Source organism: Erithacus rubecula (genome assembly GCF_903797595.1).
Source record: "Erithacus rubecula genome assembly, chromosome: 4".
Lineage (NCBI taxonomy): Eukaryota > Metazoa > Chordata > Aves > Passeriformes > Muscicapidae > Erithacus > Erithacus rubecula.
In genome coordinates, this window is record NC_136686.1 from 42,083,676 (window position 1) to 42,105,830 (window position 22,155).

General features: G+C 41.2%; 1 protein-coding gene across 2 annotated transcripts in view; it reads right to left on the bottom strand.

Moving 5' to 3' along the window:
* Positions 1-20,750, bottom strand: part of PDZRN4 (PDZ domain containing ring finger 4) — a 226,566-nt gene extending 205,816 nt beyond the window's left edge. For both annotated transcript variants that reach the window (XM_079304158.1, XM_079304157.1), the window contains exons 1-3: positions 20,042-20,750; positions 17,447-17,533; positions 13,557-13,661 (exon numbers count right to left, since the gene is read on the bottom strand). In XM_079304158.1, the coding sequence (XP_079160284.1) occupies positions 13,557-13,661; positions 17,447-17,533; positions 20,042-20,677 (828 nt within the window). In that variant the 5' untranslated portion in view covers positions 20,678-20,750. The remainder of the gene's footprint in view (positions 1-13,556; positions 13,662-17,446; positions 17,534-20,041) is intronic.
* Between the last annotated feature and the right edge of the window lie 1,405 nt (positions 20,751-22,155).

Sequence of the window (22,155 nt, forward strand, 5' to 3'; positions counted from 1 at the left end):
ATGTTCCAAGGTACTTCTACAGCCAACATCTCCTTCCAAATGTAGTTTTTAATGCCTCCCCAAAGAGGCATCCCCAGAATCAATGTATCTCACATGTGTGTATCCTAAAACCCGATATGGTCAATCAATGCTCAAATATCCTTGTTGAAATTGAGTGGCAACACCCAACTATGAAACTCCAGAATAAACTCTGGATACCCAAATCAATGAAGATGACTAAGAAAAGGAAATGTTATTTCTCAGTCCTGGTCTGAAAAAACCATGAAAACATAAAACAAAACCAAACAAAAAACCCCAAAACCACAAACCAAAACGAAAAAAAAAAAAAAATACAAAAAACCTCAGATAAACATATTGCACGTAAAAATACATAATAAATAGTTCTAATAAAAGTTTTAATAAAAACATCATTTGTCCAAAAGCTTCCCAAATTTTACAAGTGTCTTAGTTTGATAAAGGACGCTGCCTTTCTTCCCTTTTGTAAGTTAGATCTCCATACAAAATACTAAACCCAAAAGCAACAAAAGCATAAATAAAAATTTCTTACTTTGAGCAATAATTTTTTATTGTTCTCTTGACAAAAGGATGTCACCAGTCTCAATCTTTGCATGGTCTGTTTCTCTGAACAAACTCCACCTCTTGAAGACTGCTGTAAAATGAAGCATGGCTCTGCTGCTTTCAATGGCTGGTGCCCTGAACCATTTCAAACACACATCTGCATCTTCACTTGCCAAAACCCATCACCAGGGTTCCACAAACACCTACTCAGACTCCTCCACAAACTGCCAATATCAGAGTTTGTTGGCTTCTAAAAGAGCACAGGCATCAGTCAAAGTTGAGACCTGCACACGCTCTCAGCTGATGTTCATTCCCCACTGCAGCAGAGTCAGCCACACCAGAGACACCAACCATCCCCCCAGGGGACACAGACTGCCATCCAACACTTGGATTTGCTTTATTCCAGTCATAAAGATGCAGAGATTAACAAGACTGGATATGACATGAAACCATATGTTAAGTGATTTCAAAGCTAGTCCCTAAATAAGCAAGGTTTACTGCAGCATTTCAAGTTACATGTTTTTTCATGATAATTTCTGCCAGATTTTGAGTAACAACATTCAAAATTTAGCAACTGAAACATCTGAAACATGGAATAAGGTCTGATCTTGTTTTTGTATGCCTATTTTGCTTCATTAGTTTAATAAAAAATGTAACATTGAGTCATTAGGACTACTGAGTTGGAGCAAGCCACTGCAAACAGGAGTACCAGAGCATAGGAGGTGGAGTCTAAGCCCAGTTTTGTACTGAATTTTTCTCTTTGTACTTATGTTGGCATTTTACATTTTATGAGCTTGCATTTAATAAGTGAAATATATCATCCCAGAAGAATGGAATATCAGACCCATGTGAGACATAAGAAGAATAAATCTAATTCTATTATTTCTTCTTAAAATTTTATTTATTCTGGAAACAATGTAAGATTCAGTAAGGTTTGTTCTGGCTTTAAAATGTGAAGAACTCTGTACAAAGAGTTTTATCCAACAATCTAACCTCAAAAGCACTAAAAAAGCACTATGTTGGATCATGTGAAAATTCAAAAGAGTTTAAGATGTATCACTAACATTTGCTTCAGCTGAATCTCATCTGAACTCAGACATCACTAAGTGAAATATTTCAGGTTGAACTAATCACCTTTGCTAAAAAATACATGCCTAACTCTCTTCAATACTTGGAGAATTAGAAAATGTTGATACTTATCCATAGGCAGTATGAATTTCATCTTAATTTCCTGTGTGCTCCAGGTTCTAAAATTAGATTGGCGTGTAGACGTTTTTGCAGAGCTTTGTACCCTGTTGAACACATGATCAGCACTCAAAAAAGTAAACATCAGGCAGACGATTTGGCACAGGCTGGTGAACACCACTTATAATTGTTCTCCTACTTAGTAACATGGATTCATCATGGTCTGGCCAGTAATTTCTTGGTAAAATGCACAATACATGAATTCGGGGAAAATTCAACTCATTTAAAATAGGAAAAAGCAGCACCAGTGATGGTGCCTGCAATTTATAATTGGACTCCACTGTTTTGTAGTAGTCTACTACACATTTCTCTATCCAGTCCATTAGCCTCCAAAGTCTCCTTTTCATTTTTAAGTGGTTGAATCAAAGGAAAACTTCACAACTAGATTATGGAGTTCAGGCTTTTCCTGCCAGAGCAGATCTTTAATGGCTCAAAGCCAAATAGGCAACAAGCTCCTTGAGAGGACAGGTACTTACACACTAAGCAGCAATTCTGATTAAGAAAGCAGGAGCAGTTATTTTTTGCTTTTAAAGTACATAAAGAGAGAGAGAGAGAGAGATGCAATGAAAAAGTCAATAATGTACCAAATACAGTTTTTCATTTTCTACTAAAACTTCCTGAAACACGTGTTAATGCCCTCAGCAGAACAGCTGTAATGGATTACAGGGTTCTGACCAACATAAGATACAAATTTAAGGAATTGGATGAAAACTTTGTTCTTAAGTAGCTCTGCTAAGACATTAACAGCACTGTCTGAACAGTTCACTCTCTGAAAGGTATTCTGAAATATCATTGTGATCTTTAATCTTTAAAATATTGTCCAAAATTAGTGCTAATTAGAAGATATAATCTCCGGGCTCAGTGATGAACATTGATCCTTTCCTTAGGATTTACCTCATAGCAGGGAGGAAACAAAAAGCAAATAAAAAAGCACACTCTCAGTACAAGGGTACAGTACATAAGTGACTTCAAAAAGAAGGCTGAAAACAGTGGTTTACATGTATTTAATGAGAAATTCTAGCAGTAGTAAGAGTTCTTTAAAAAACAATTACATGAACCATTTTTCTTCTTCCAGTTTCTTTTTATATGGTAAAAAATAGAAATATTCTTCCTAGTACTCAGACTCTCCTTGCTCGATTCTTAAATAAAATTTAAAAATAGAGAAATTATTAAAAACACTTGTTTTAAAAAAATGAAGGTATTTTTGTGTATTTGGAAACACAGAAGAACCGCAATATTTTTTTATAAACATCATACTTATTCTGCCTACCACTCAAAGAAAAAAATAAAGGTGTGCTAGCAAGAGCATTATGGCTTTAACACCATTCTCTTGGTTACCAGAAAGTAAATTTCTGTTAAAAACTTCTCAAAACAGTTAGTTTTCCATATAATCACACACTTAGAGCATACTAAGAACCGGTTGGCTGAGCACTTGGAGAATTTATGGAGAAATTTAAAAAACAACATGCAATGTAAATGCAAGTTAGAAGTGTAAGGTAGAAAGTGCTGCTACACATCTGGCACTAGCACAAGGCATCTGATTTGGATCAGGGCTCTGAGCACTGCAGGGGAAGTGAAGGATTCAGCTTCCTGCTCCAAATGCTGGATATTGTACCCCTCAAAGAAATGCAACTAATCTTCTCAAGAAGGGCACAACAGCCTGAAAGCTCCTGGAACATTTATCTTTTAGGTCACAGTAGCAGCTACCAGAAAAAGCTGGGGATAGGCAGAGGTATGTGCTCAAAAATCCTGCTGACAGCATGAAGACCATATGGCTCCATATTTGCCATGTGCCAAAGACTAGCCTAAATCAATCAGACTGTAACAGAGAAGTGTAGGGATCCAGATGTTTTAATTCACCCAAGACAGCAAATCCCTTCCATTTAAAATAGCATGCCTTCTTCCCACAAGCTGCTGGAAGGACTTCAGATATTTACCCTCTTGATCAGCATGGTTAAAGAAACAAATGCAAGATTGAGAGACTGTACTTGGAAACAGATGGGCAAGCTCTGTGCCTCTGGGTCTGTCAAACGTTGGATGCTCCAAATAGGGAGGGAAAGACAGAGGGAAAAACCTCATATTCTCTAGCAACCCATTTCAGAACTTCTCCCACATTAGGTGACCTCTTCTAGACAACAGAGAATCATAATTTATCCAATTTTAATGTTGCTAAATCATTTAATAGGTGTTCAGAATATAGTGGTCTTTAAATAAGGTTTCCATACTTAAAAGCCAAGTAGAAATCAGCAGGATGTCAACAGTTCTGAATTTTTTTCCTGTCATTTATCCCATTCCCTTTCTTTTTCTCAGTCCTGCTATTTGAAAGAACAAATATTTTCCTCAAAGAGAAAAATATGTAAAACATATCCTGTAAATAACATGCATAAGCTTTCTATGTAAATAAACATAGCAGCCATGACTTATTTTGTCAACAATATTTCATAAAGAAAATGCTTTCCAAAGTAATTTTCATTAAGAAACACTGTTGAGTCATTTTGCTCTCCTTTCCTGCAGCAGCAGTGATTTAATCAAGTTGGGTCTACATACAAAGTTACAAAATTATTTGTAATGCAAATGTAAATTTAAATGTAAAACATTTGCAATTCCAAACAAGACATATATTTACCAAAATGCCTGTGTATTCATAACAAATGTACTTTGCTTAGTGTATTTGATTTTACTAAGTATAGTCTTTGTTGGTGGTTTGAAGTGACCACATCTGCTCTTGCCAAGTTGAAAATTAGTTTTTTCCATAAGAGTATGGTTTTAAATGCCGCAGAATTTTTCATTTTTGAGAGAAGTTACCAATTTTTTTTTTCTAGTATTATCACTTTTATTTTCAAAGCATTTGGAAAGCACAGTGCTGTACATGCTTCTTACTACTCCTATCCAAAAGTTCTAAGGAGGAACAATCTCCCATTCAACACACTGCTGCTTCTTTAAAACTGGGTTATTAGTTTTTTAAGTGAAGCCTTGAATAATTATTTCATTTAGAGCATTTCAGCACTGGCAGACACTAAAGCCTTTTTTCATTCAACCTCCAATTATAGACAACAGTGATTACCTACTCCTTAAAAATATAACTAGCTGATTAAGAAAAAGAAGAGATCAAAGCCCTTGGAGCACATATCCTTGGGATTGTAACAATCAGTGACTTAAGAAGATAAAACACTGCATTCACACAACACATGTAAGATGGCAACTCCTCTAACTGTGAAGTTGTCTCAACCACAATAAAGTGCAACCTTTATGAAAGGCAGAAGAAGGCTGTTTTGACTTTCTAAAAATGCCAAGAGTTTCTGGGGTGCCAGCAGCATGTGCTGTGAGAAACAGCTTCCTTGCACATCCTTCAGTTCTAAGCAAACTCAGCATGGTCTCAGAGTTTATCAGAGCTTTCCATAGCTGGGCTTACCATCAATTATTCCCACTAGGTTTGATCATATGAGCCTCAAAGGGTTAGATCTCCCTGATATATCATAAAGTCCTCTCTGAAGCTTCTGACTTTTCTGCTCTCTATGTAATTGACAAGACTAAGGAAAGTCATTGGAGAATGTATTTCCTGCTCTCAGATTTCCACAGTTCACCAGATTAGGGTACTTAGCTCCACAGCAGCCATCAAGTCCACCATATCTAAAAGACCAACACCAAGGTAATGGTACACAGCATACAGCTCAATTGTCATGGAGATTTGGGTTATCAATGGATGAGAAAGCACCTTCTTCAGGGCTGCCCGAGATCATTCCCAGAGCAAAGATCCAAGAGAAGGGTTTTCACACAAGACCTTGCACCTCCAGCAATAAAGATATATTTCTATGACCTTGTCTTCCCTAACATAAATAGACACTGACATGTAAATATGTGTGTATGCAATTATTTGGAAAATTCCTAAACAAAACACTCCCCTACATACGCCCTTCTCTTCCTGGGAAGGGGATGAAAGCAACAGCATTTGACAGATGCTAGACAAGTTGTTTAATGTATTCCTGAAAGTGTTTAATTAACACCCCACATGCACAAAAATTTCCTGTAAACCTACTACCTCAGCTACATACAAAACTGCATTGCTCTGGCTGCTGGGCAAGACAGAAGGATGCTTGCATCTTGCTGTTTTGCAAGGTTTACCTTAAAGCTTTAAAAAAAACCAAAAATACGCATGGGAAGCTAGAGAAAGATGACATGCAGCAAAGTCAAGCTCAAACAGGGAATCTAGGAAGATGCTAAGCTTCAACTTGCCAAATTTCTGGCACGTTGTACCTCAGGGGTGAGATCAGACTTTCTGAAGGAGATGGGTGTGAGCAGCCTTCCCTTCATGCCGAGGGATCTGCAGCCATGGTAGCAACACCATTTATGGGATCTTGAAGGTTTCTTACATTAGTCAGCTCTTCCACAGGTTAACCAAAATCCTTCCTACCTAACAGCATTTCTGAGTTGCCAATTTAGCAAATGCCTAACTCTGCAGACTCAATTATCATAGTTCTGCTCCAGTATTGTCACCCCCACTTACCTATGAGAGTTCATGACAGTGTATATAGATGATCTAATCTGACAATTCAGTTACGCCTACTGCTATATGCTATCCATTACTTCCAAACTTTCTATTTATGAGCAAGCACTAGAAAGTACTTCTGTGAAAACTTGAGGTTGGTGCTTTGTACTCTTTAATTGTAAAGTTTCCCATTTTTCTTTTTTCTCGCGCTTTTTACTTTACTCTTATGCTCCAAGTGATCCACCTCTTGTAGAGACCCCCCAGAGTTAGAGCAAAATAGAGATATCTCATGGGAGAGCAGGGATTTTGTGCATTCATGTGCATGCAAGGTCCTGAAGCCTCTTTCATCATGCCTAACCTAAGTTGCCTAAACAAAAGCCCAGCATGGTAGAAGCAGCATAAAAATACAGGGTAGAAGATGATTTTCACCACTTCCACTTCTCATATTCTCTTGAATTCTCTCATGCTGGGTCACATTTCAGAAATAGTCTCACACTGTTACTTCTGTCCCATCTGCCTCGTGCCATTCCAGCTACCAGCGCATCATTTTTCTTTGCTTACTGGGAGCACCTTGCTGACCAAGACCTATGACTCACAGTCTGAAGAGACTTACTGAAAAGGGCGAAACTGCCTTATCTGTCAAATATACCATCTGCAAATAAACTAGTTGGAGAGTTCATCTGGTGGTCATATTCCAACTACGTTTGGCATTTCCGTCATTTTTTAGATAAAAGCACTGGGAGCATACATAGATTCACAAAAACAACGCAGCGTTATACTTGCACATGTGCCTGCCTTCTCTGTGACTACAAGACCAAACAAATACAGATGGAAAACCTTGCTGAAGGCTTGGGCCTCTCTAAACTGCATCCACAGCAAGTTCTCAGTTTATATTTCAGATTAAAAGACCCCACTTCTTAAGAGACAAGGCATTTTAGAATTTTTTTCATGACGCTCTGCTACACAAGTATCAAAAAAGTAATATTTTGCCTGTTTATGGATATAAGACTTCAGTCAACTTAGAGATCAAGTTGTGAACTTCTGTCAAAATCTTATCATTCACTATTTACTCTATTAAACAAATTTCACCATTACTTAAATATAATTTTGTTTTATTTCTTCCTGTTCTTTAGGACAGAAAGTATTTTTTGAAGTCTTAGTAAGACTAATATACTTCACCACAAAAAAACCCCAACGTGTTTTATGTCACAAAAAATAGAAGTCTCATTTTTCTTTTTAAAATACAGATGGCGAATTTCTAGAATTTTAAGTGCTTTTTGGAAGGAACATAACCTGCTTCTCTAAACACAATATTTGTGTTTTAGTTCAGTGAATAGAGAGGAATGCAAGCATTTCTAAAGACCTGCAGCAAGTCCAGTCAAATTGAGGCTACTGATCTGTGAACTGAGGCAACAAATTACAAAATTCAGGCATTCTAGGTTAACCATGGTCGATGTCTAAAAGAGACAGTACCTTGAACACTAAGTTCCTCCACTTACAAGAGATGCAGACCTCATGGCCTTCTGATAGTGGGAACCACCAGCAGTAACCACCTTTCAAGTAACACTTGCAGCTTGAGTTAAAACACAGAGGAGGAAAGCCCTAACTATTGGTATTTATTCAATCAGGGAACCCCATCTTTCATATTTAGAAAAATGTCCTAGCTAGAGTTAACAGCATTTGCTACCTCCTCTCTCAAAATCAAGGCACTATTAAGTTAGAAATGCAAGTACCAATAAACAAAGTGTCATATAAGACACAAGACTGTGGAAGAAAGAGGAAAATTATTGTGTATTGTCACAAGCACTTACCTGGAAAAGGGCAGCACACAATTCCAGCTCCCTGGAACTAGTGTCTTTTTCACACTAGATTACCAGAGGATAATCCTGACTCTCTAAACACCTGCTGGCACCAAGCTCTGTTTGAGGAGGATAGGTGCATGCTGGTCTAACACAGGAAAGCCTCTGCCTTAGTAACAAGGGCAATCACCTGGAGAGGTCAATTCAATCCTTTTCAGGCAGAAACCAAAACCCAGATCTCTTGCTTTTTGGAGATGCACTCTAAGGATTTTTTTGTTCAGTAAAAAAGTCAGTGGGGGCATTAGCTCAAATTCAACTGAAGTTATGCAGACATGATCACACCAATTAAAAAAAATTTATTCAGACAGATGAAAGATTTCAGGTGTCCAAAAATCTATATCTCAACAGGTGAGGGAGAGGAGAAAAGATTCTACAGACATTTCCAAGCCTGCTGTTTCACTAATTTATTATGCCAGGGATCTTTCATACTAATTAGAAGTTATCTAAAGATTACAGGTTACCTGCAACATAGCATCATGAATTTGTTACAGATTTAAGAGAAATTAATATCACTAAGGCATATTTAAATACACTGAAAGCTACAACACTAAAATTAGCTATATTAAGTTTTCTTAGCTACCACACAGATCTTACTGGCCACATCTTGTGCAGCTTTGTTTCAAAGTCATCCCAAATCTTCTGGCTCTGATCCCAGCAATACATTTTAAGACTCACAACTTCTACAGACATAATCTGACACTGGAGATTCTTAGTCAAATAAACATGACTAGTATCAAAGATTTTGCTTGAGCAACATAGTGAGTGTAATGACAGAAACATGCAGAAGATAAAACATCACAAGACTGACATACAGCACAGTCAGCAGTCTGGCAATAGTTAAAAAAGTTTCTGTGTAGGCACTTAGCAGATGTAAGTTACTTCTGCCAGGATAAGCCTTAAGACTTCATCTTTATTGAAACTGGCTTTGCTGACATGTGCTTCAAAGCCATTGTGTGAATACTCTCCAAAAAACTGGAAAGAACAAAGGCAAACATGGAATACAGGATGAAGCCTTATTTATCATCCACTTATGGAGCTTAGGCTGCACGAACAAAATACACAGTCAGAATAGATAAATGCATCTATCTTATTTTTAAGACTTAAAAAATCCCAGACTAAAAATGTTTTTCTTTCCCTTCTTCTCCATTATGCCTCCTTAATTCATGAGAATCAACTGACCAAATGCAGAATGGCCAATATTCTCATTTCACTTGAGAGCTAAGAACAGAAGTCTTCTCTTTGCAGTTCAAGGAACAGAAAAACACTTGAGCCTTCCAGCTGATATTGTGCTTACAGTTCCACATATGTATATTTTGGACTTCAACCTAGCCCTTTTTATTTGCATACAAAGTTTTTCATTGCTGTTTTGTTTTTTGGCAAACCTACTTTGGCAATGTTAATTAACAGTTGCTCCTTTTCCTCAAATTGATGAAATGATGTTCTCTTTAAGAAATAAAAAACTCCAAAAACATCAGAAATTCTATCTGGATTGCAAATTATGTCCTGGTCATGTATTTTCTGTACAACACTGAAGTGATTCAAGAGTATTCTGCAAGACATTGTTTTTCTCACATCGTCTTCCATTCTGTAAGTCACAATCACATTGGCTTTTTATTCTAAAGTTAGGCTTAAAAACAGAGGACACGACACATTAATTTCTGTAAAATTAATATAATACAAACAAACAAATAAAAAAACCCTCAAATAACTAGTTCTGAATAGCTTGGTAACTAGTATTGTGCTTGGAGATCTGGCCAATGTGGTGCCGTGCTTACATGAAGCTCATCTGACTGCCAATTGAGGTAAAAGTTTTCCTCCATATGGAAAGAGCTGCTTTCAGCATTAACTGCTCAGAACTGCAAGTATGGATAAAAAAAGTAGCAGGTGAAACACTTCCATGTATCAGTAACACTGCTAAGGATCATAGCTGGTTTATGCTGCCTTCATGAGGTAATCAAGCATGAAGAGAGATGAGCAATGAATACACAGTAGGAATGATTAGCATGCAGTGAGGGGGATGTAAAATGCTGCTGAACTATGCAACTGTGAACCATTCTAAACATACTTTAATAACAATTTTCTCCTAGAAGCAAACAGAATTCTTTGAACTAGCAGAAAATAATAAACAGCCCTATGGACTGCTAGCTATTTGTCTCCTCTTGACAGGATTCAGAGGCAGGGTGGAAAGGAAGAAGACAGAGATCCAAAAGTTAGAGCTTGGGTGGCTTTATCCCATTGCTCATATCCAACAGTTTCATGTTGGGAGTCACAGATACCAATGCTGCATTTAGTTTTATGAGATGCATTTTACAGAATGTAAAATTTTACAGTTGTAGTTCTTGGAAATACGATGCAGTGTCACTTTCAGGCAGCTAGATTTTTGGTTAAGAACTTCTGAAAGCATCAGACCACCATGACAACTGCAGGAACCTGCTACACAGAAGTAATTCATAAGGGTTTATTCTTGATGAACAAATAATTATCGTTTGGGGCTTGCAAAAGGATTCCTGGAAAAATATGTATCAAAATGTTGCTTGAGCACATCACTGTCCCAGGTTAGCTTTACACTGCATAAACAAATAATTTTTCCCCAGAAGCATTAATCTCAATCAAGAGGGTAATGCTGTGCCTGAAACCTGTTCTTCAGCAGAAGAGTGAAAACAATCAACAAGGGTCCTGTGACTGTTCCCCATGAAGAGCTGCAGTCCCTTGCACAGGGGATCTGGGGCTATCACCCTGTTACTCTAAAGCACCACCACCCTGCCAGGACACTGGCATCTGTTTCAGCTTTCAGGTCCTCATGCACAAAATATGCTCCCCTGAGGATAAAGCCCAAATAAACACCAACCTTCTTTAAATGAAAATGTCAGAGGGTCTATGGCCTGGGCACATCGATCTCAAAAACTTCCAGCAACTCAAGTTGTTTGTGTGGCACTTTTACACTTACAATAAATCCCTCAAAAAAGAAATCTGATTCCTTCCCTTGGCATTCTTCCAAATACCTTAATTATTTGGCAACACTGCTGCATAGATAATGATATATATAAAATAAAAGGCATCACTACTTATGGTTGCCAGCCTTGGCTCTCAATTCCATCTGCCAATGCCACAGGACTGTGAAATCCATTTGCTGCACTAGGCTGCCCACAAGATGGTCATCTGAAATGTGCACAACTCACCAGTCAACCATGTGCAGTTGATTTTTGTTAAACATGTGATAAACCACTGAAACAAATTACCTTCTTTATTTAGCAACATGCCTTGAGAGCAGATTTTCTGATTTAATGGGACAGTTCTGTCCGTTATCCCATTAGATACACATTGCCAGAAACACCCTGGGTATCCCATTGCCAAACAAATGACTTAAGCTACTAAAGGCTCTTCAAGTAACATCAGCTCCTCCTGCTCTTGATTATTGAAGAATGGTCCCATAATATATCACCCATTAGATCAAATCACCAAAAAACTGAAAAGCAAACAAGAGGTCCCACTTCCTATAAACTTTTCGCCAAAACTCATATTCCATATATCGGCCAACATTTTTGAAATAGTTACACCACCCTGATTATTTCCTCACAGCAAAAGTTTTCAGAATATTTCACAACAAACACAGAGCTGGCAGGGCATCACACTGCAAGAAGACATTGATAGCTATTCATGGGCAATGAAAAATTCCAATGTTCTGACTCCAGCTGCTTTCTGTATCTAGCATGAAGGAATGATTATTTCTTTTCTCCTCCTCTTTTCTTGTTGGTCTAATAAATTTTGAGCACTGAAACCTATACTAGAAATTTTTGCCTAACCCAAAATATTTTTAAATGCTTGCCTGAATACAAAAGTTATATATAAATCTTTTGCATACTAATAGGTGCTCTATTTAGTGTATTAATACTTATGCTAGATTAGATCTATAACACCACATATAACTGATATCCATTTCAATATGATTTTGTGCAGCCAGAATTTTTCAACAAAAATCAAGCATCAAATATGGTGGCATTTTGAGATACAACTTCACATTTAATAAATGCTGTTTTGTGACTTTATTCTTCCTTCTTTCAAAATCACTTCATTTTGTCTTTAAAAAAAACCAAGGCACTAAAAAGCACAATAAAGCAGGAAGCGTTGAGCAAATGCATGAAACTACATTGCTGGTTAGTTTGTAAAAAATGGCCCAAAACACAATGTGGTAAGTGAAATAATAATGTCAGAAGGAAATAGATCTTTACAGCATAAGGCTACTGTTCCAAGAAAATTGGATGTGAAAGCTTTTGCACACCTTAGGGAAATGAGAGTGCAAGTTCAATTCTGCTCAGTCCTCTTGGTGTCTCCTGGAGATGTCTCTATCTGCCAGCTAAGAGCACAAGCTTTATTCTTCCAAGAAAATAAATTCATTTGATTTCACACATGGCTCCAGGCTCCCAACATTAAGAGCAATGCCAGCATTCATACACTCTCAGCTTCTCCTTTTAGTCCTTAACAGGGGTATAACACAAGAAACCAGCAGCATAAATCTGCGTTTGTCTTCCAATACACTTGTTTTGTGTGTCTTTTTTCAAACACCCATCCCACTGGCAAGTTCACACCATGCTTCTAAGCCTCCCCTAGACTTGCAAAGCTGGAGTGACGTGGCCTGAACCAAGCCAGCAGCTAGAGGTACGTGCTGTCACTGTGCCTTGTGTCAGAGCTCTGATGGGAAATGCCATCTTGGCAGCACCCTGAGGAGCCCAATTCAGTCACCACTGGAAACTGCTCCTTTGAGATTTCTTACAGGGCTAATTACACATGCAGGCTAGACATCAACCTACTCTTACAACTGACTCAATGATTTATTTCATCATTCATAGTTATTTTATGAGAAAAACTGCATACAAATTGAAAATTCTATGCTAGCATATGACATGATCATGAAAGTGCTGTAGTGATCCAAGTGAGAACAATAGATGATCTCCTGATCATAGAGCAGAAAGTACTTCTTCTAATTGCTTAACAAGTTTCACAGCAGTGCTTATCAAGCCATCTTCTCTGCCTTGTCCCAGAGTCATGAAAGTAACAGTCCCTACACAAGACAAAACCAGTTTCACCAAACCTGTGAGTTTTCAGTCATTAATTTGTCTTCTTTCTCTACTTAAAGAAACACAAAGTGCTTCTATGCTTGCTATTTAACCATTGACACCTTTGCTTCACCTAAATCAGCTTAATCCAAATACCAGTAAATTTATTACTTTTTGGAAAAATCCATCTTGTGTCTTTAATTCCAAAAAATGTTCAGTCAGTTCAGTGTACAAGAATCACGTTCAGACATGGCAAAAGAGGAAAATTACAACATACTTAGGGTGAAAACCATCAAATCCTTTATTAATCTGATAATATGACAGACTAATCCATTGGTGTGGGTTCTTTCTTACCTCAATAATCTTGTCATGAATTTGCAGGCCTTCTGCTTTGTCTGCAGGTCCATTTTCCAAAATCTTTGACACATAAATTCCCTCAGCTGATTCCTCCTGATTGTTCTGTACCAGGCAATAGAGAAGTTGCAAAAAGGACCACGTTAGTACAAAAATTGAGATGGTGCTAAAATGAGCAGCAATGAAAAATGTAAATCCACCTGAAATATGCAGCTCATTTTTCTAGCTAAGAATTAAGCTCCTTGGGATTTTTTTTAACTTGCTTAACACAAAGTAGTTATTAATCAAAAGGACAGAATTAATGAGCTATTCCAGCAATTTTTATAAGATTATCCATTTACTTCCGGTTATTTTAGTCTAAATGAGACACAGTGTGCAACAGTAATCTGATCCCAGCTAAAATACTTGGAGCAAACCTCACACTTCACAGCAGCCAGTGACCAGCACATAATAGCACAGTTGAAGACACTCATAAAAATGGATTTCCCTCAGAAGGAAAAGGGCTCCTGCAGTACTGCTGCTTGCAAACTGCCTTACTGCATTTGAAAATAAAGCTCCAAGGAACAAAGTGACATTAGTCAGCTGGCACATAACAGTGAGAGGATTTGGTTGGAACTGGTTAACCTCATAAATCCTATTCACATGGGAGATTGAGAACTTGCTCAACTATGAAATCCATACAGACAAGCTGTGGACAAAAAGAGAATCCATCTCCAGCTGATATCCATGCAACACTAAGTACAATTCACAAAAGGTCAAATTTAAAACAGACAAGTTTTCTACCACAGCTGAAACAATATAACTGGTGTTGTTGTAAATGCTGTACATTATTTCATCACATGATATTTAAAAGTAGTTTTAAAAAATTATTAATAAAGAACTAATATCAAGCAGCCACTGCCTACTTACAGGGTTTTAAGTGTTTGTACAAATAATACCCTAGCTAGTAATAACTGAAGGAATCTTTTTTCCAGCTAATTCATGCTTTTGGTTGCAGCTTATATGATGCTTATTTTCCTTTGTGACTGGTGAATCCCTGATCAACAGTACAGTTCATATGTGCACAGGTTTCTAGTCTAGGTCCTATACACTCATGGGGAAAATTATTTCTTTTTCTAACTTTTTCTGTTAAGAAAACTGTAAAGGCATATGTAAAACATACTTTACATAATGTGGCAACAGTCCTATGGAGACTTAACCCTGGTAGATTTAAGGTAAATAATATTGAAAAAATAAAAAATATTTATTCAACACAGTATTAGTTGGACTACATTTTCATAAACTCCTTTTTTTCTCTCCCTTTTTCACATACACTCATACATGTCAGGTAAGAAGCAAAAGACAAACACAGTAACAGTTCTAGCAATATTTTGACATTATAAACAAATAGACTTCCACTGACTTCCCATCCATGTATTGAGAAATTAAACTGATTAAAAAAAGCATAAGTACCATTACTAAAAAATACAAGAGGGATACAGCTTGGTTTTAACCTGAGAAAATAAAAACCTAGATTATAGTACCTTCAGCCACATAAATCTGTATTTCTTTCCATCAGAAATTTCATTGGCTTTTTCAAAAGCTATGTATGATCTGTTAAAAAAGAGGGTATTTCAGTCTGGCTTGTGGTCCCCATCAGCTGTATGTGCTGGTACCCACCACTCCTGACAGGAAAACAGCACAAGGCACACTGAGCTCCAGCAATGTCACACAGCCCAGGGGCAGTGCAGCAACCCTGCCTGCAGCACACCTCCCTCCAGCCTGGCTTTGACCTGCTGTCCTCAGGGCAAACTGTCCTCCCAGACAGACAGAGCTGAGCCCATCAAAGCAGCTCTGCTCCCTCAGGATGATGAATCACCTCTCAGAAGCACACTTATGAGAAGCAAGCTCCTTTCTGACAAAACAAAAGATGAGTTGTTCTTTTTCTTTCCTCTCCTCCTTCCTTCAGGTAGGAGGAAAGCAGTGGGGATGCTTATTATGGACTGAAAATAAACACAGCCAACAGAAAGTATATATGTACATCACCCAGATGTACATCACCCAGAGTCACCTGCTTTCCAATGCAAAAAAGCTGCATTGTATTTATAAAACAACATGGGACAAAGAACACACCCCCAAACACATGACTAATATAGAGACATCACTGTAATGCTCTTCTGCTGCAAGTGCCAGTGTTTCAACCAAGGGCACTTTTTCCCTGGACAGCCTGAATGCACAGAGCAACTTCATTAACTCTGTCTTTTTAACAGCAACTCCTGTTCCACTATTTAAACTTTTGAGCAGAACTTTGTGTTTTCAATATTTGAGTCAACTCAAGCATTTTTTCCTGTTCTATGCTCAGCTCCAGATACAATGAGTCTCACACTGGTATCTGGGAAATGCCAATCAAATGCCTGTGGTAGTCACATTTGTCAAAATAACAACAAAACACAAAGGAATTTCCAAATTAAACTTCAAAGATTCAAAACCACCTGAGACCCATCCCTGTCTCACAACCTCACCAATTTGTCTCCAAATATTAGTGTTAAGAGAAATGAATTTCCTTGTCTCCATGCGGCAGTTTTCTCAACACACAAGTACTATAGACTATCATATATTTATCATTTACTCTATAAAACTATAAAATATTAAGTCAGAAAGTCTGACAATTTGTGATACATATCACTGTTGCAGTATGAACTGCCAACACCTAAGTCCTTTAAAGGAGGACTTAGAAAAAAGAAACCCAAGAAAACTGAACACATGCTCCCTTTCCCTTGCAGTTCTTCTATGATGCAAATAAGATGTGTCAACATGCAATCCAAACTGAAGATTGTCTGAATTTTGTTACTGCTACACTCCAAATATGAATATAATCATGGTATGTGTAAGTTAACTTGTAGCCACCTGTTGTCTCATCCTTCCACTTGAAAAATCTAAGAAATTCTTGCTTTGGATTTACAGCCCTAGCATCTGATAACTGCTGGTCTTCATATTTACCCACAGGGAACAGTAACTGCAGCACAGACAGTGGGCTAATGGAACAGACTCTTTGGCACCACTAAATATAGCTTTAGAGCAGAAGATTGCCAAACTAATATACAGGGTCCTACTCCCCTCCTCAGCAATACTAGAAGGCTACAATTCTCCCACTGAACAGGAACCTGATCAGTATATAATTATTACCAACCCTTTAAAATCAACTATTTATTTTCCAGTTTAACAGGTTTCTTTACCCTTCATATGCAATGACAGTCCTGATTAATGTTTTTGGGAAGATGAAGTAAAAAAATGTAATAGAGATAATGCAAGCATATTCATGTGTATATTCTAAGTGGGGGCTAGTGATCCTTATGCATATTCTATGGTTTGCAATGAACTTTCTAAACCTAGACTGATGAGATTAAGATACAGCAGCATTTGTGAAAACCGTTTCAGTTCATAAAGAAAAATTGAAAGGAGGCATGTGAGAACAGGACATGTGCTACAGAAGCAAATTTTCTTCTCTCCTGTAGATGGGGAAAAAAAAAAAAAAAAAGCAAAAAAAAAGCAAGGAGTTCCACAAAATTTCAAAGGCTTCATCCTGCAACAAGGTCTTTTACAAGTAGTCCCTGAGATTTCCATTGAACAATTTGCATGAATATATATTACTCACATGGGAACTGAGTGTAAACCAGCCTAAAGTTTTAAAGCAAAAACACTATGAACACCCTTCCAAAAAATGAGAATAATACAATTCTCATGATATAACACCTTCCAAACAATGATTCCAGTTATATCTGATAATAAATAGCTTTTCCATCAGAAGAACAGATTCCATACCTACTGTCATCAAAAGTTACTTTTAATAAACAGTGTATACAGTAAAAGTAGATATGGACAAAATCACCTCCAGTTACTTTTCTCATTACCTGTCTGGGTCGTCCTCCTATAATATTGAATCCCAAAGTATCATTTTCTCGGTGTAGCATGATCATTAATGGCTTGCGTTCTCCTCCCTAAGAAGCAAGAGATTAAGTATTGTTAAAACACAAAATCTCAAGAAGGAGTTATTAAATGAAAACATTATTGCAAGTAAGATTTTTAGCTGGAGATTTTATAAGATAAGGCTTGAAGGAAAACTAGGCTGAAAAGACTTGGCATTGGGAAAAAAAAAACAAAGGACAAGTCATGATTCACTGGAAAGTTAGCAGGTAACACATTATTATCCCTAGTTATCTACAGCTGAACAGAAAAAAGGACAGGTTTTTGGTGTGAGGAATGCTTGGCACCACTGAAAAAAGTACACGCTCCAAATGTCTGGAAGTCTCTATAAACATAAAATCCCTATATGTATTAACATTTCAAACATTAAACGTACAGATTAAAATACACACATTATAATTTTCAGACCCCAAAGCCATACCAGTACACATTTCAAAGCAACTTTCAGAGAACACACAGAAAATGAAAAGCAGCTCTTTATCCCAAACTTTTTGTCTCAACAAAAACAAAAACAAGAAAATCCAAAACAGCACCTGTAAAAATATGGGATGTATTCTGAAAAAAGGCTTAAAATATAAAGCAAACACTGAGAAGCACAGACGAAGTAAAAGTTAAAAAGTATAAAAGAAAAATATTTTTCTTCAGTGGACCAGGTAAATAATTAAAATTTTAAAAAAAAATTAAAATTGGAGGCTTTAGCCCAGAAAGTTACCTTATTTTATGCTGAAACCGAAATTTTATTAACTGTGTCAGTGGTGTGTTTAATGCCCGAACGGTACATTTGAATTTAATTCCGTGTATTTTGTCTGCACTGATAGCTTTCCTCCAGCTCCCGGTTTATCCCTCCCCAATGCGCGAGCGGCAGCGCCCACAGCGACCCCTCCCGGCGGCGCCGGGGAGCGCCGGGCGGAGCGATGGAGCGACGCTCCCGCTGTGCCCGCACCTCGGCCAGCTCCAGCCACAGCCCCGACACCTCTCCTCCCTTCTCCGGCCACCGCCTGTCCCCGCGCCTCGGCCAGCTCCAGCCACAGCCCCGACACCTCTCCTCCCTTCTCCGGCCACCGCCTGTCCCCGCACCTCGGCCAGCTCCAGCCACAGCCCCGACACCTCTCCTCCCTTCTCCGACCACCGCCTGTCCCCGCGCCTCGGCCAGCTCCAGCCACAGCCCCGACACCTCTCCTCCCTTCTCCGGTCACCGCCTGTCCCCGCACCTCGGCCAGCTCCAGCCACAGCCCCGACACCTCTCCTCCCTTCTCCGGCCACCGCCTGTCCCTGCACACCCCACCCCCAGCAGCCACTGCTGTCCCACTCCACACGACCTCACCTCCTCTGCCAAGAGGTGAAGGAAGTGTATGAGCACACCTCTCAGATGCAGCAACCTAAACCTCACAGACTAGCTAACCAGATGAAACTCGAAAAAAAAAATAGTAATTTCAAGTTTTCAAAGTTACTCAGTGCCACGAAGACCTGTAAGACCTGTATTCTGAAGCATTCTAGTGTCCTGTGAACAATGTCCCCTTTCCCATTTTCCATGCAGCAGGCAGATACCTATCAGACTACATTGCTTCAGGTGTGAGTTTCACTGCTCAGCCTGGGGTTTTGCTTCCCAAGGGCCCGCGTAGATTTAGGTAGCAAGAAAAATTCTTTGCATTAAAACACTTCTCACCACGGCTGCAATCAGCAATGCCTGAGCCTGCACAGTGAGCTTCCAGGCAGGAATTAAAAACCATCACATTAAATGAAGCCAGCTCGCCGCAATTCTCGGATGGTTTGTTTTGCCTTAGGAAGCGGGTCGGTCTCTGGGCAGTGCGCTCAGATTTAAGGGGAGAGCGCAGCACTGCTCCGGCCTCTGATTAGCAACGGCAGTAGCTGTCATTTCATTCTACCAAAGCTTTACTGTCCTTTCGCCATGGTTTCCAAAGTCTACAATAATTTTACACGCAAGTGTTTTAACACAACTTCTCAGCTGCTCAAATAAAAGTTAAAAGCCAGCTCCACGCCCCTGAGCTGCAGCCAGTACCAGCTGGAGCAAAATGAGCAGCAAGAGCAGCTGGGTCCCGATGTGACACCCTGATCGGAGGAACCAGGAGCCAGCTGCCAGCCCAGGAGCGAAGCCATCTCCGCTCCCCATCCTCTCCGGCGCTCGGTCGGAGCATCTGCCAGGCACTGATGGGCTCACCGCAGCACGGGGTTGCGGCTACCCAAGGGCGACGGAAGAAGCGTGTCCCCAGTGGGGATATTACCAAAAATCAGTAAAAATAAAGCTCTTCATCTGGCAACAGGGTCCAGCGGCTAAATCTCCCCGAGAGAGACGAGGGAGAGTCAGGGAATCTCGCACCGCCCGGGTGTGTTGCAGCGGGGTCGGGCTGTGGTGGTGATTGCCGGCTCCCGGGGTGACCGTCCCCCCGGCACTGGGCCGGGGGTACCCAAGTCGGGCACGGGATAAGCAGGTTGGAGGACAGCACAGCCGGAGGGGCGCAGACCGGGGCGCGCCGCCCCGCCGATCCCTGCCCCGCACTCACCTTGCCGGGCTGGCTGCCCGCCAGGTCGCGGGCGATGCTGCTGATGTGGCTCATGTACTGGCCGAACTTCGCCTGGTACCGCCGCGCCGTCAGCTGCACCTCGCTCTGCAGCGCCGACAGCTGCGCCAGCAGCGACTTCTCCCTCCTGCTCCAGCGCAGGGCCTCCCTCCTCAGCTCGCGGCCCGGCTCCGGGGCGCCGCCGCCCCGCAGCGCCCGCAGACAGCGGTGCCCGCCGCCCGCCCGCGGCTGCCCCGCCGCGCTGCCCGGCGAGCCCGAGGGGAGCGCGGCCCGGGGCTGCTCGGCGGGGCCGGCCGGCCCGTAGCGGCACGCCGCCAGGTGCGCGGGCAGCTCCCGCAGCCGCACCGTGCGACCGCAGCCCCGCGGGCTGTAGTCGCACTTGACCTCCAGCTTCTGGACGAGGCTGCGGAGGGGCAGCACGGGGCGCAGCTCGGCGGCCGCCAGCGGCCGGCAGCGCAGCGGGCAGCGGCGGCGCCGCGCCGCCCAGGGCAGCAGGCAGCCGGCGCAGAAGACGTGCCCGCACGGGGTGGACAGCGGCTCCTCCAGCACCCGCCCGCACAGCCCGCACTGCAGCTCCGCCGCCACCGGCCCCGCGAACCGCGACGGGTCGAAGCCCATGGCGCGGCCGGGCACCGCGAAACTTTGGGCGCCGCGACCCCGGCCCGGCCCCGGCGGCGCTGGAGCCGCTCCCGGCGGGCGGCGGCGAGGGGCGGGCGGAGGAGCGGGGCTGCGCCGGGGGAGGCGGGCGGCGGCACTGAGACCGAGAGCCCGCCGGCTCCCCCCGCCCGCTCGCATTAGCTCCCGCTCCGCGGCGCTACCGCCCCACGCCCAGCTCCGGCACCACCTCCGCCCTGCCCGAGCATCCTCATGCGCGGCGGGGCGAGGGACCGAGGGACGCGCCGCCCTCCCCCGTGCGGGCACTGTCCCGGCCGGAGAGCCGGCGGGTCACTGCCGCTGGGCTGTGGTCGCGGAGGGAGGGAGGAGGGAGCTGGAAGGCTGCGGGACAGCGAATCGCTCGGGCTCTGGCTGATGCACACTTGTGCTGGTAAATAACGCACACGTGTGAGTACGCCTGTTTCACGTCTCTCCAAAAGGCTTCCTCCTCTCTTTTCCTCCCGTTTTGGGATATCCGTCAGAGCACAGAATCCTGACATCCCTAGTACTAGTGCTCTCTTTGTTGCCACACCATAAAGGAAATAAGTCAGGATAAGAAAATTACTTGTTGAGCTCCCTTAAACTACAACATGTGTATAAACAACACTTTCATTTAAAGAAAAGCTAAAACACAACAAAATCTGGAAAAGCGTTGTTAGGATCAATAGCCGCCTCAATTCTACCCCTTCATTGCTGCACAACCCACAACACACACTGAAACATGAAACCCCTAACACATTCCCCACATAACTTCACTATTGAAAACACAGAGCCAGATTGCTGCCCCCAGCCCTGTGGAAAACCTCCCAGAGCAGAGAGGGATGGAGCTCTCTGGGGGGGTTTCTTCAGTGGGCTGCTTCACGTGATATCATCATTTTTGGAAAGGAATGACAGGTTTGGTCTGACCAGGCTCGATCACAGGTTATTTCTTGGGCTAAGAACTTCAGAAGTAGAGCCAGGGTGTGTCCTCACCAGTTCTGCTTCAAACTCTGACTCTCAGAGCATCCCTCTGGGAAGGCCATGGGGGTTTTGAGACCCACTAATGAATGCTTCTTTTCCATGACTAAAAAGGCATAATGTGGGCAATATAGCAGCGACTTTTTTTTTTTTTTTTTTTTTTTTTTTCCCAGAGCAAGAAGGAAAACTCTGCACATACCTGCCTCTAGAACTGGATCTGGGATAGCAGATCTGTTATGTATACTCATTATGTACTTAACAAAATATTGGCAATGCCTCACAGAACATCTACAGACACAAGTATTACTGAGAAGCACCACCAACCTACTCTTTCTGACTTGTCAAACAGAAACCCACAGTTTTTGTTGGATAACCAAGGCCATGAAATAAATAAGCAAATGAACAGCACCATCAAATAGTCACTCATCTTGAAAACAATGCACTATAATCCAATATTTCATTGCAGATCAAAAGCACATTTACAC